At 41.1% G+C, this 13,502-nt stretch overlaps 2 protein-coding genes and 1 non-coding gene across 3 annotated transcripts; all 3 read right to left on the reverse strand.

Annotated features, from left to right (window-relative positions):
* Positions 1 to 456: 456 nt before the first annotated feature.
* Positions 457 to 2,264, reverse strand: LOC117840021 (transcription factor bHLH19). Its single transcript, XM_034720477.2, has 5 exons — positions 2,052 to 2,264; positions 1,903 to 1,960; positions 1,326 to 1,781; positions 878 to 1,225; positions 457 to 662 (listed from the first exon to the last, which is right to left on the reverse strand). Exons 2-5 carry the CDS (start codon positions 1,939 to 1,941, stop codon positions 594 to 596), a joined length of 912 nt encoding a protein of 303 aa, XP_034576368.1. The 5' UTR covers positions 1,942 to 1,960; positions 2,052 to 2,264; the 3' UTR covers positions 457 to 593.
* A 1,043-nt stretch (positions 2,265 to 3,307) lies between these two features.
* LOC117840788 (uncharacterized) lies at positions 3,308 to 7,910 on the reverse strand. The gene is made up of 4 exons (XM_072290501.1): positions 7,372 to 7,910; positions 6,736 to 7,236; positions 6,283 to 6,633; positions 3,308 to 3,400 (listed from the first exon to the last, which is right to left on the reverse strand). Exons 1-4 carry the CDS (start codon positions 7,405 to 7,407, stop codon positions 3,308 to 3,310), a joined length of 981 nt encoding a protein of 326 aa, XP_072146602.1. The 5' UTR covers positions 7,408 to 7,910.
* A 2,713-nt stretch (positions 7,911 to 10,623) lies between these two features.
* Positions 10,624 to 10,697, reverse strand: TRNAT-AGU (transfer RNA threonine (anticodon AGU)). The gene has a single exon. It is a non-coding gene; the product is annotated as a tRNA-Thr (tRNA).
* Positions 10,698 to 13,502: the final 2,805 nt, after the last annotated feature.

Below are 13,502 nucleotides of genomic sequence, written 5' to 3' on the forward strand. Positions count from 1 at the left end.
TGCGTGCGGTAGTCACCTAAAGTCCTCAACAAAACCAGGTTAAGTTCTACTCCGTATTTTTCTTTGTTTCAGTGCTGCTGCAAATTGTTTTATGGGATGTGCTTAGTTTGGGTCATTTTCCTAGTTGATCTGTGTGTTTTGTGCGTGGCGTTGCGCCCACAGGTCGAGCCGCACAAAACCAGCATCAGCATCCACCGGTCAGCTAGATTGGATTACGTGGGAAGAGCAAGTTGGACATGCATGGTGTGTAGATGTGTCGTTGAGATTCTCTGGCATCCAACAACTTAATTGCTTCTTCAAAAATTAATTAATTCCGGGCTATCTAGATACAATGCATCTTTTGATTCGTATGCGTAGCAAAAGTTATATATATTAATAGAGTAATAATTATTGGTCAAGGACATTTCGTAATGAAATGAAATAAAATGGCCCGAATACAAAGCTGCATCCAAATACTTTGCCAGAACAAACGCAATTCCCTTCAAGTAGAACAGGGACAAAGGGTCGATCATTAGTCGCCTACAAGATAGTTGCTCTCCATTTGTACATACAGACAGATACCAATAGTTTGTCCATCAAACAGAAGTTTGTACCTAAAATTTTTTTAGAGCAGAATTTAGATTATTCACAAGGTCAACTGCGGTAGAAGATCCGTCTTCAATCTGCACGGTTACAAAAGCAAAAGAAAAAAGACATCATATTGGTATCAAAATCCAAGATATATTTTCAATTTCAAGCGTCCTTCCAGTTGCACGCGCGGTCTACTTGCATGGTAATATTGGAGGAGAATAATTGCATTTATTTGTCCTAATTCCTACAAAATCCATCCACTAGACATATACAATCTTATGTGCATCGCATTGGTATCATGGTTTACCTGCGCGGTAACGGTGATGTTCAGCGACGACGACTCGGAGAGCGGCAAGACGTTGGTGTTGATGATGGTCAGGCCGTGCTTCTCCAGCTCCTTGAGCACCATGATCAGCACCCCCTTCTTCTCCCGGCACACCACCCTCAGCATAACCGTCCTTCCCCGGACGTCGGCCTCGATCTTGGGGCTCGCCTCGCCGTCATCCTCGAAGCCGATGCAGCACCTGGCATCCAGCGGTGGGGACTCCGCCGTGCTGCCGGTGCTCCGTTGGTGCTCCTCCTGCAGGGCCTTGAGCCTTCCCCTGAGGTGGTGCACGTAGTCGATGGCGCTCCCTAGAAGGGACACCTTGTCTGTCTGGGAATTGAACAGTCAATCCTTGACGGTAGTAGTTGCCTTGCGTTATCTCTGATGATATTCGCTGACGGCCAGCTATGTAGCTAGTTGGCTGGCTCACCTTGGTGACGTCGGGGATGATGGACGCGAGTGTCGCGAACTGGAGGTGCATCTTCTCCCGCCGCTTCCTCTCCGAAATGACGTGCTCAGGCACGCTCGAGCTCGCCCTCCGCCCGCCTTTCGTCTCCTTGGTCATCGTCAGCGACGGTGTGTTGCCTTCCTGCTTGTGCTCTCGCGCAGAGAAGCTCAACTGCTTTGAGTTGCCGTCGACGAAGGAGAACATGCTGTCGTCGCCGCCGCCCGCGGTGATGGCCGTCGGGAAGCCCTTGGGGTAGGATTTGTTGATGTCGTCCCCGAGAACGGAGAAGGCTTCCGGGTACGAACGCTGCTGCCGTTGATCCAATTCTACTTGCTGTTCTTGAGAAGGCTGCTCCCAGAGCTCGTTGGCCATGGATTCCGCAAGCTGATGTATGCTCAGCGGGTCAATGAAGTCGAGCTCCCGGAGATCCTCGTTTTCCTGCACACAGTTGCAAACATTGCCCAAAAAAAAACAGAAGGAGCATGCATGAATTTTTCAGTGCAAATTAAACAGCCGGCTCCTTTAATTTGAAGAAGAGATCATCCGGGGTACGGCTTACCAGTTCCTCCAGCCATTGATGATCGAGTGAGGAGTTCATCTCTGTATGTACTTCAAATCTGGATCGCAAGCGTATATAAGAAGTGTCAGTGTCCAAATTGTCAATATGAGAGAAAAAAACAGTTAATATGATGACTTTAATTAACAGACCATGATAATCTCGATATCACACGCACACATGCTTATAAGAAGAAGAATGTAATATGAAGAGAATGGTGGTTTCGTGAAACAAAAATGAAAGATGAAACTAGTAATTTTTGTTATCGATCTTCTGCTGCTCAGACCGCAAAGATGATGAAAGGAACGAACCCTTAGGCTTCTTATAGATAAAACACAAAAGTAGTAGTTGGATAGTATATATATGATGCGACATGGCATGCCTACATAGATATCCTCTAAGTTGACTTCCCTCTCCTATAATTGAGGCCACCCAGCTAGCTAATGCATGCGGTAGTCAAAGCTGACATATGCTGTTCTTAATCCCTCAATAGGGCCCTATTGCTTTGTACTTTTGATTAGTTGAATAACTGCCAATTGTTCAGTGTGGTTGGCGATAAAATTAAACAAGTATTCCATTCAATTCCTGATTAATATTTATTTAATGTGGGGTCCTTTCAGCATACCCAATCCGGCCGTAACCATTCAATTCTTAAAGTTTTTTTAAAATTAAAAATATCATAAAGTACCAAAACTATATAGCTTAAATTGTGGTATCTAGGTACCGTAAAAAGGCTCATGCATTTTCCTAGATTAATTAAAATGTAATAACATGCCCATCTCAAGAAAGAAAAAGAGAGTCTACCATGTTTCTATTTATGCAAATGCAATGGTGCAGATGTAGATGCATGTAATAGCGCATAGCCTCGACAAGTTTGAAGTCTTAATTTGAACTTCAATTCATTTTGTTGTACTGGCTGGGTGCAAATAAAACTGTCTAAACATATAGTCTCTAGCTAGCTAGCTAGCTAGCAGATTATATATTGAGCCAAACAGAAGAAAACAAACTTGTACATATGGTTCCACTAATTAATTAATCACTAATATATACGCATTGCCAGCAAGCAGTTATGTGTATGTTGCGCCCACAGTTTGAGCCACAAAACCAGCAGGTTGCAGAAACACAGCCCCACTAGAAGCTGAATACATACGTGGATAAAGGAAAAAGGATTAGCTAGTAGAGAGGTGCACGTACGTACATGTACTGCTTGTCATTGAGATTCCGCATGCCTAATAAGTCAAATAAGTTGTCACCTAGCACATCAATGATATGTTATCTGGTCTCTTAGATATATTATACTATTTAGCCAACAACTTGATTCTGAAGACTAAAAGTGTTAGTGTCCCCGTACTCCCGTAGCCTGTAGGGTGCAGTATACATGGTTGATGCAACATTTTTGTAAGATTTCTTAAGTCAACACCATGCTTTTGCAAGCATTGTACATGTGAACAAAAGGTTGAACATCATGAACAAATGGGTTGATATCACCTAACAATTTAGTCTACAACACAAATGAATAATTTAAAATTATGAGAAAATTAGCCTAGAAAGTGAACATATATGATAACTTCATAGACGATCAAATTGTTCTGAACAAATGAGGCCACGTCGCGAACAAATTAATCTTTCACACGAACAATTTAGTCTATAAACTGAAAAATAATTGAACATATCAAACAAATTAGTATACATTGAGCATTGATCATTCGTCAATGTAAACAAATAGCCTCGAAAAATCAAGTATAAGTTTTTTAAAATCAAATTATATAAGGCATAAAAATGGATGACAGAAATAATGAAAAAGAACGCCATGCATGATGGCCGTGGGGCATGGGCTGCTGTGCTAACAACCGTATATATTACTGGGCCGATTCCTCCATCAACCTGCGGACGTAAGGTACTTGAATGGGCTTGTTCGCTGGTCCAATCTGGGCTGCTTTCCACTCTGATGTGGTGATGAGCTTCTTTAGCCTAAAAGCTCTAAGGCCGCAGTTGATCAGATGGAAATAGGCTGTGGGAAAAGAAGCTTAGGAGAATACAAAGCCTACTAAGAAGCCTGGAAGTAGGAGGAGATACTTTGCTCCTAAGCCTACTTAGCTAAGTAGTGGTCAACCACCAACTAGCATTCCCAAAATTTATAGTTAATTGATAAATAATCTCTTCAGTTTAGAATATAAGGTGTTTTAGTTTTGTCATAAGCCAAACTTCTCTAATTTCTACAAGTTTGTAGAAAAATATATTAACATATACAATATCAATTAAATTCACTATCAAGACAAATTCTATGGTGGATCTAATAAAACTAATTCGATGTTGTAGATGTTATAGTATTGTTCAATAAACATTGTCAAAGTCTGAGAAGTTTGACGTAGGACAAATTAAAACACCTTACATTTTTCGGTGAGAGTAGAATGCATGTGGCAACCAAACTTTACCAACATATATATTCGAATAAGAAGGAATTAGCGTAGTTCTGTGTTACAATAATTTAGTAATTCCAGTTCATTCAACAGAACACTGGTGGAAATATGAGTATTAGTCTCGATGGGTAAGCCTCGTATCTCTCGAAAAACCAACCGGGACTTAAAGGTCCCGCCCCGGCCTTTAGTCCCGGGGGACTAAAGCCATATCTTTCACGCGAAATATGCGCGTGCGCGGTGCGTGGGATTCAAACCCACCGACCTCAAGCCTCGCGCAGCTTCCTTACCATCTCATCTACATAGCACATCTGACTGAGTAGGGGATGCAATCCTTTTGTAGTAACTCATGGGGAACGCTTTAGTCCCAGTTGGTAGTCAAGCTTTAGTTCGGATTTGTAACACCAACCGGGACTAAAGGATCACCTTTAGTCAACCCGGACTAAAGGTATCTCCATGGACAAACTTTTTATTGAGGATCACCTTTAGTCTCGGTTGAGCCTCTTTAGTCCCTGGTCCAAAACAATCGAGACTTTTATAGCTGAATGGAAGGTCGTTTCTCTACGTTTACTTAGTAACAAAAGACGGACTATGTACAAAGCTTATATTGGCTCCATTTATTGGCAGAACTAATATGAGGCATTTTCCCCTCAAACAAATAGAACTGGTTCACTAGTCAACTGGTTGCTGCCACTGCATTTCCATTTATTTGTACGTACAAATGTTAACTACTTGTCCACTGGAATTTCAACCTAAAACTTTTTGAGAGCTGAATTTAGATTATTCACAAGTTCAACTGTGGTAGAAGATCCGTCTTCAATCTGCATGGTAAGATGAGGAATAAATAAAAGAAGAAAAGCATCATTAATTGACCAGCCACATGAAAGTCATATGAAATTATTTATTCGTACTAGAGAGAGAGAGAGAGATTAAACGTGGAATTGGCGAGTAATACGCTTATTCTGGTTAATTTATATTACTAATGAGTAATTACAGGAAATGTTCCATGCAATCACAAGTGAATGAAGGTTTAGACGTTGACATGGTCTCCAAAATACAAATTTGATTACTCATTTTTGTTAATATTTTAGTAGTAGCAAATGCATAGTAGTACGAAACTATGTTTTTCATACAAATTTACTTGTATATCCCTTTTCAAATACATACAGTAAAAACTCAACATGTAAAAATGAATGTGTAATAAAAAAAATTAGAATTATTGACTTCAGACAACTCCAAAACATTACCTATTCGTGACTGAAGGAAATATCTTAAGGGGGTGTTTGGGAGGAGGGGGCTAAACTTTAGTCCTGTCACATCGAATGTTTGGATACTAATTAGGAGGACTAAACATAAGCTAATTACAAAACTAATTGCAGAACCCCTAGGCTAAATCGCGAGACGAATCTATTAAGCCTAATTAATCCATTATTAGTGAATGGTTACTAGCACCATATTGTCAAATCATGGACTAATTAGGCTCAATAGATTCATCTCGCGATTTAGCCCAGGGTTTGTGTAATTAGTTTTGTAATTAGTCTAGGTTTCATACTCCTAATTAGTGTCCAAACATTCGATGTGACGGGGGCTAAAATTTAACCCCCTCCTCCCAAACACCCCCTAATTATTGTACCTGCTTCACTCAAAAAGTTGTGGAAAAGCACTGGAGAGGCGCCATTATATTGGACTTATGTTCCATATATATTTCCCTTCGTCTTAAGTACTCTGTGTGTTTTTACCTCCCACATTCTCCTAACTTAACTTTGAGCATAAAATTTTCTTACAGTGTATTTCGTGGCCATAGAAATACATGTTCAATTACAAACCTATACTGCTCCAAACTCATCTCTGTAGTTAACCTAATTGTTGGTCAATTGTTACAAAATTTTAATTCCACCCATAGGCAGCCCCTTTCAAAATACACGCACACCGTACCTCATAGTTCTGGACAGAGGGAACAGTTTACCTGTGCCGTGATAGTGATGTTCAGTGATGACTTTGCGAACGGCACAACGTTGGTGTTGATGATGGACAGGCGGTGCTTCTCCAGCTCCGTGAGCACCATGATCAGCACCCCCTTCTTCTTCCGGCACACCACCCTCAGAAGAACCGTCGTCCCTTGCACGTCCGCCTCGATCTTCGGGCTCGCCGCGCCGTCGCCCTCGGAGGCGATGCAGCAGCGGCGTGCGTTCAACGTGGTGGGGGACTCCGCGGTGCTGCTGCCCTGTTGGTGCTGCTGCTCTTGCAGTGTCCTGAGCCTGTTCCTCAGGTGGTGCAGGTACTCGATGGTGCTGCCCAAGACGGACACCTTGTCTGTCTATGAGTGAAACAGCCAATCCCTGATGGCATTAGTAACCTTGTTGTTTATATCATTATATGTCAGTGTTATTGCTGACGGAGACTAAGGCATGTCTCTCACCTTGGTGATGTCGGGGATGATGGACGCGAGCGTTGCGAACTGGTGGTGCATCTTCTCCCGCCGCTTCCTCTCGGCGATGACGTGCTCCTTCACGCTCGAGCTCGGCTTCCGGCCGCCGCTTTTCTTCTCCGTCGTCGATGACGAGCAGCATTTCCCAACGGTGCTGCCGGTGGCGACGCTCTCTGCTTGCCCTGTTTCCTCTTGTGCCGTGAAGTTCAGTGGGGCCGACAAGCCGCCGGCAGTGAAGGAGAACATGTTGTCGATGCCGCCTGCACTGACAACAGGAGTTGGACAGCGGCCGTTGGCAGTGTTGAGGTTGAGGTCGCCCACGAACGCGAAGCCTTTCGGCGGTGGAGTGCATTGCTGCGGTTGATAGTTTTGTTCTTGCTGCTGCTCTTGAGGAGCCCGAGGCTCGTTCCAGAGCTCGTTGGCCAGGGATTCCGCAAGCTGCTGCATGCTCAGCGGGTCGATGAACTCCAGTCCTCCAAGATCATCGTTCTCCTATGACAAATTTAAACAACAACCATTGTCCTTCAACTTCAGCTACGTAACTACAAGGTGCTGAAAATATCATCCGATAATAACAGGAATATATCCGCGCAATGGAAATGGCTGCTTTGAAGGTCTGGGGCTTACGAGTTCTGCCAGCCATTGACTGGCCGAGGAGTCCATCTCAGTAGACTCAAGCGTGTTATAAACCGGATCAAAGCTATCCAAATGTCAGCACTCAAGAAGGCTATTTGATGCAAACTATATTTGACAAAGCACATAAGCATACGCTAATTAAAAGATGAAGTGGAGAAATTTAATTAAGGAAGAAAAGAAAATCGAAGAATCAAATGAAGTACTAGCACTTGAACTTTGAGGCCGATCGACTCTGCGGCATACCTGATAGATGCTGGATTTGTGCTCTGTTGATGAGAGGAGCTTGCAAGGTTTCTTATAAACCACACGGTGCAGTACGTGCATGAATCTATTGCTCGTGATGATGCTTCTTAGGTGTTCTATCCTTAAACAACTAACTAGAGATAGGGTAGTTCAGGATATATTCTGAGCCACGCTCCAGTGTGTTGTATTTCAACTGTTGCAATGCATGTATTATCAATCATCCACGAAAACAGTGTATTGATTACATGTGAACTTGTGATATATTTGAAGCTTGCCAATGTTTTAGATCTCTGCAAACAGTATTTTGGTTCGATCCTTGTCTTGTTCCGAGTTGACTTCCTTCTCACCTTATTTTTGGTACCCCAGGCTGTGCATATGGGGACGTGCTAGTCAAAGCTTAGGTTGTTTTCAATCCTTCAACAGGAGGCCCTGTTGATGTACTTCTCTTCACTATAACAACTCCCAAGTTGGAGTCTTTGTGTATAAGAAATTAGACAGTCTTCCACTCCCTTAATTTCTCGCCGCCTATGTTTATAAAGCGTACGCGCATATCAAGATTCAAACTTTGCTATCTTTAACCAATAATTTAAACAATAATTTTTTTATTTTTATGACGTAAACTTAATATGGTTGGATTTGTAATCAAATTTACTATTATAAGTTTATAACCATAAACAATATAATATAAGATAAATTAATGGTAAAAATGTAATTTGGAAGATCATGTCATATTGTATCACGCCTTATAAAAACAAACGGAGGGAGTATGTGAAGACTTGCAACAAAAAGATGAAGAGACTTACTTCCAACGTGAGTTTTTTTATTTACCAACTCCTGTGGTACTTAGTTCTTTGCTATAAAATTCCTGTAAATTCCTGCAGGTTTCCCAGGCAGAAAGGCATTAGCATATGGAGAAATTACATTTGACTCTTCCGGGAACCAGTAAATTAAAACGACACCCTCAGTTCCTCATTACATGCATGATACGAGATGTACGTAGATGATGTCCAAGTAGCATCAGGTTAAGAGAAGAGAATCAGGGGGCAATCGTGGGCAACACGTGCGTGCCGGCGAATCCAACCTGAGACTTTCTTTTCCTCGTATAGGAGAATCATATTTATTAGTTCCAGCCCACCATGTTAAGTGCTAACTTGTTTGACTTACTCTAAACTATATGCATTAATTATATCGATCCTTCCCTAATTGCACGTAGTCCTGGCGGTTTGTGCCATTGCACCCACAGTTTCAGGCAAAACAAGCAGCTCCTCTGTCTATCAGCACCCCATATTGCAGCTCGATCTGTTCACGTATAGGTCATGGATGATCGATCGGTTCTAGTGCTGGCATGCACGATGGCCACCTGTGAATGCATGTGCGTGCTGACGGATCCAAATTATCTCGTCTCAATCTTAACACAAGCGAGTACATCATCTTGTAGATTGTGATCTACATATCTTACAAGCATAGGCAGGAGGCAGGACGTAGCTACAGCTAAATGTTCAGTGAATGTGCACCACACAGAAATGGTGACAAGTTAAGTACATGTCGTTGTTTGCAGAGAACAACTAATGCCCGCTACAGTATATAGCCAACTTGGGTTACTTGGGAATTCTCAGCTGTTAGCCTTGTTTCTTAGTAGTATTGGGTAGCATATATGCACCGTCTGAATACACTCTATCAAGTCACAAATACTTAAAATTTTGGATGATAACTTACCTTGATCTTTAAACCATGGCTTTGATATCGCCAACGTTTTACTATATATTATATGTGCATTCATAATTTTATTTTCAAACTACATATTTTGAAAGTTCGACCTGGAATCTTATTCAAAACGTCAAGTGTCTGTCTGTGGCTGCAATTTATGACTAGGTCACTAAGGTGGACATGCATTGCATTAATTTTCTTTTTTTTGGCTATATATCCTATTGATATAGTGTCTTATTGCAAACATTAGTTTTGTCTTACTCTAGCTGTCTTCCTAAAGCGTGTAAGCTGTTCTAACGATATTTTCGCAGCCATTTGAGTTTTATTTAACATCCACCATTGCCAACTTGATCAACTGCATGCCTATGGCACGTCTAAGTTCGACGCCATCTTGCCCTTTTTTCTTCTTCTTTTTGCTAACTCATATCTTCTGATGTCTAGTCCACTAGTTATTAGCAAAAAGTTAAAGAGAAAATGTCTAGCTTGCGCCCTTAAACGACTAGTGCATGCATGATAGTATGATTTAATTTTCAAAATTCAATTACAATAGCAGATCATTTCGATACCTTTAAGCTTTTCAAATCGGAAAAGTTATTATTACACTCCATCCCCTTGGCCATTGAAAGGTGGCATTCCATTCAACGCTCCTGTCATCATTATCATGATTTTTTTTAAAAAAATACAGCATAATGGGTCCCACCTGTCATCGCATCCTCTATCTCTTAATCCATCCATCCGCACAGCCAAAAAGGCTAATGTCCCTACTTTCTCCTCCGAGGCACCACTGCAACAGGGAGATATCGTCTCTCCTACTCCAGGGACGGCACAGTCTCCCGCTCCTGCCTGCTGACTGCTGTGTATCGGCCAACTCACGGATGGAACAATCTCTAACCACAAGAAAACTACACATTCTGATCTGTATCCTTACAAGAACATATATACATAGTGAGGACGGTGCTGTATAGCATCATCATCCTGTTCCTGTCCAACTAATAGCCTGTATCTGAAATGTGTCCTGTAACATGTGTAACTAGGGTGGATTAATTTGTGAGCTATCCTCTCCATCTTTCGGCAGTTTTACGCCTTTACTCTGTTTCGTGTGTCAGCAGGATGCATGCTCTAGCAGTGCTGGGCCATCAAATCTGACGTCCTGTTCATTCTTAAACCAAAAAGGCATTCGTAGTATGCATGCTTTATGGCTGAAGAATACCGACACCCAAAGGTAGCAGTTTCTTTCACTGCAGGAAGAAATCCAAAAAAAAAAACAGAAAGCCAAAAAACAAAAAATTAAATTGCTTTCGTTGAGAGTCGAACTCAAGACCTCCCGCTTACTAAACGGGTGCTCTAACCAACTGAGCTACGAAAGCAAATCGTGCCAAATTTTAATTTTATTTTTATTGATCTGATATAATGTGATACCTTTACCACCCGTGCCACGTAAGTAGCAACATTCAGGACAGATGACATTCGACTAGCTAGCTCTACGTTTGCTGCTGGCTGGCCCCTAATATTCTATCAGAACTGACCGCCCGCATGGCACCATGAAAGCCAAGAGCAACTTTAGCATGGATATTGTACTTTCTCAAACATGACAACAGAGAAGCCATGACGCAATGCACACAATTGACGCGTTGTTTACTTTGAAAATATCCACGAAAAATTACGGGACCGTCAAGCCACTTCAAACTTCCTTTGGAAATAATAATAAGTGTTCCATCTGTAAATTTAAGTCGTTTCAGGGATTTTATCTGTCAAATTTTTAACTTTGTCCATAAATAAATAAATAAATAAATAAATATGGGCATGGATCCACAAAGTACATTTTTTGCTAGAGTCATCATGAAATTACTTTTATAAATATAATCATCTTTGTTGAAATGTCATATTATCATAGAAATTACTAGTTAAGTGTTGTATCGTAAACGGTGTCAATATTCTAAACGTTATACATGTGCATTAGGAGGAAGTGCCAGTTTGATCACATTTTAGAGTTCCCCTACCAGCTTAAAAAGCTTAGCTAGTCACGAGCCACTAATGTGGGTTTGATTTAACCTGTTCTTCTCCGTCTCTTTATATCAGTTAGTGTGTGTTGCATCCCTCCGGTAAACATCAGCATATGCTAGAAGGAAAAAATGATGAAGATGTTTATTTTTTAATATATGGCACTTAGTACATGCTAATTAGTTTTTTTTACAAACATCATATATTTAAAAATAAAAGGAGTAGTAATTGATATTTCACACTATCCATACAGGCTCCTGAACTTATAACGCTGATGGAATGCCAAATGTACACGGTAAGCCAAGCAATAAAAATTAGGAAATATCTATGTTATCCCTTTATTCAAATTCAAACTAAGAAGAAAAGAGTGATAAGCAGTTTCATGTTTAGCCACCATACCACATTTTCAGTCAAAATCAGTCAGCCAAACATCCATCTGTACGTTTGGACAACCAAATTTGTGAATGGAACCATTTCTCTCTCGCTCTTTCTTTTTTGTTGATGGCATACAGATGAACCTGAGGTAAACTGTACATCTGACATGGTCACAGACTTGTCAATTGTCATTTACACATGCCAATATAGAGAGCTTGAGGACATGTAAATTTGGGAGTCATGAGCAAAACTGAGGCCTTGTTTAGTTGGCCAATTTGGGAGGTGCCAAATTACTGTTACAGCACTGTAGCACACTGTAGCGTTTCGTTTGTATTTGTGAATTATTGTCCAAATATTGACTAATTAGGCTCAAAAGATTCGTCTCGCAAAGTACAACAAAACTGTGCAATTACTTTTTAATTTCATCTACATTTAGTACTCCATGCATGTACCGCAAGTTTGATGTGATGGGAAATCTTCTTTTTGCATAGTGTCAAAGTTGGAAGTTGGGAGTAACTAAACATGGCCTGAGCCTCGAGTAAAACATCCAGGACAAAATTGGCTATTCACTCTTTTTGTTTTTTTATCTTATATTCCTAGAACAAATCTCAACCATCAATTAAAGCCCAAATCAAGCAATCAGTGATTCGCAACCCGCCCAAATCAAGCCAGATTCATTGTCAAAGCAAGCTCAACAAAATGCATCTTCCAGTGAATCAGTGATCCAGTTCCTTCCAAACAAAGCAACCTCGGACGCCCAAGGCAACCTAACTGTATTGCCGACGAGGTGGCAAGGACCCCAAACTCCCGTCGCGAAAGAAGCACAACAGCAATGGCGTTCGGCCTCCATGGCAGCTTCTGGAAATGAGAAATAGTCATCAAAGATCCCAATTATATATGTTCAGGAATTGGTTGCAGCATTTCCCTGATTTGGTTCTGAAATATCGTAAAATGTCCAGGCCACAGAAAAATAACTTGTTTCCCTGCATATTTGGTTATTTTTTGTGTGCTGATTATAGTCTAGTGACCAAGAGGACTTCTGGTCTGAATAAATTCCGGTCCTGGTTCTAGCTTTAGTAGCAGCATTTTGTCATCACAGGAATCTGGTCAAGTTTGATTGATAAATAATAGAGTATTCCTTTGCTGTTCAGTCTGGGAGAATGATTCGGTTGTTTTCCTCCATAACCTGCTACTATTTCTAGCAATCAGGATCTGTTGCCAGTATGGATTATGGAGTAGTAGCACAGCAAGATGTGTCATTATAATTTAAACAAGTGCACTGGGTATTTCATTCCCCTTTCCAAGAACTGCAGCATGCTAATAATTTTGTCAGTGGTGAGATTCTTAGTTGCTTTTATGTTTGGATTGTGGAGCGTTATTATCTCCGAATTTGAGTCGGTCCTGATCAACTGCAGATGGGTATTTCTGATAAATACATGGGTTTAACAAAGGAAAATAAAGTCTTAATCTGATATGAATGCCAAACAATTTCTTCAATGTGCATGCCTAGTTGCAACCAAGAAACATGGGGAACTGATTTGAACATTTTGTTCAATCAGCATGAGCATTGCAGTGGCAGATGACAAAGGCGAGTGTTGGAGTACAAATGAATTGCCCACCTCTCCCTATATAAGCTTAAGCTTTTGGGTTGAACTAGTTGGTGCATGCAACTCAATATGGTATCAGGGTCAGAGGTCTCGAGTTCGAATCCTAGTGGGCGCGGTTATATAAAATAATTGTAGCTCACTCCAATCTCCACGTATGCGACTTGAGGGAGCCTGCACGTGAGGGTAAGT

This window comes from Setaria viridis, chromosome 9 (genome assembly GCF_005286985.2).
Source record: "Setaria viridis chromosome 9, Setaria_viridis_v4.0, whole genome shotgun sequence".
NCBI lineage: Eukaryota > Viridiplantae > Streptophyta > Magnoliopsida > Poales > Poaceae > Setaria > Setaria viridis.

Bases quoted from the DNA above. Each gene is read 5' to 3' on its own strand.
- LOC117840021 (XM_034720477.2), bottom strand. From the start codon at position 1,941: ATGAACTCCTCACTCGATCATCAATGGCTGGAGGAACTG. The intron at 1,782-1,902 runs GTAAGCCGTACC...AACTGTGTGCAG, and splicing joins ATCAATGGCTGGAGGAACTG to GAAAACGAGGATCTCCGGGA. The intron at 663-877 runs GTAAACCATGAT...GTAACCGTGCAG, and splicing joins ACATCACCGTTACCGCGCAG to ATTGAAGACGGATCTTCTAC.
- LOC117840788 (XM_072290501.1), bottom strand. From the start codon at position 7,407: ATGGACTCCTCGGCCAGTCAATGGCTGGCAGAACTC. The intron at 7,237-7,371 runs GTAAGCCCCAGA...AATTTGTCATAG, and splicing joins GTCAATGGCTGGCAGAACTC to GAGAACGATGATCTTGGAGG. The intron at 3,401-6,282 runs GTAAACTGTTCC...TTTGTGTTGTAG, and splicing joins ACATCACTATCACGGCACAG to ACTAAATTGTTAGGTGATAT.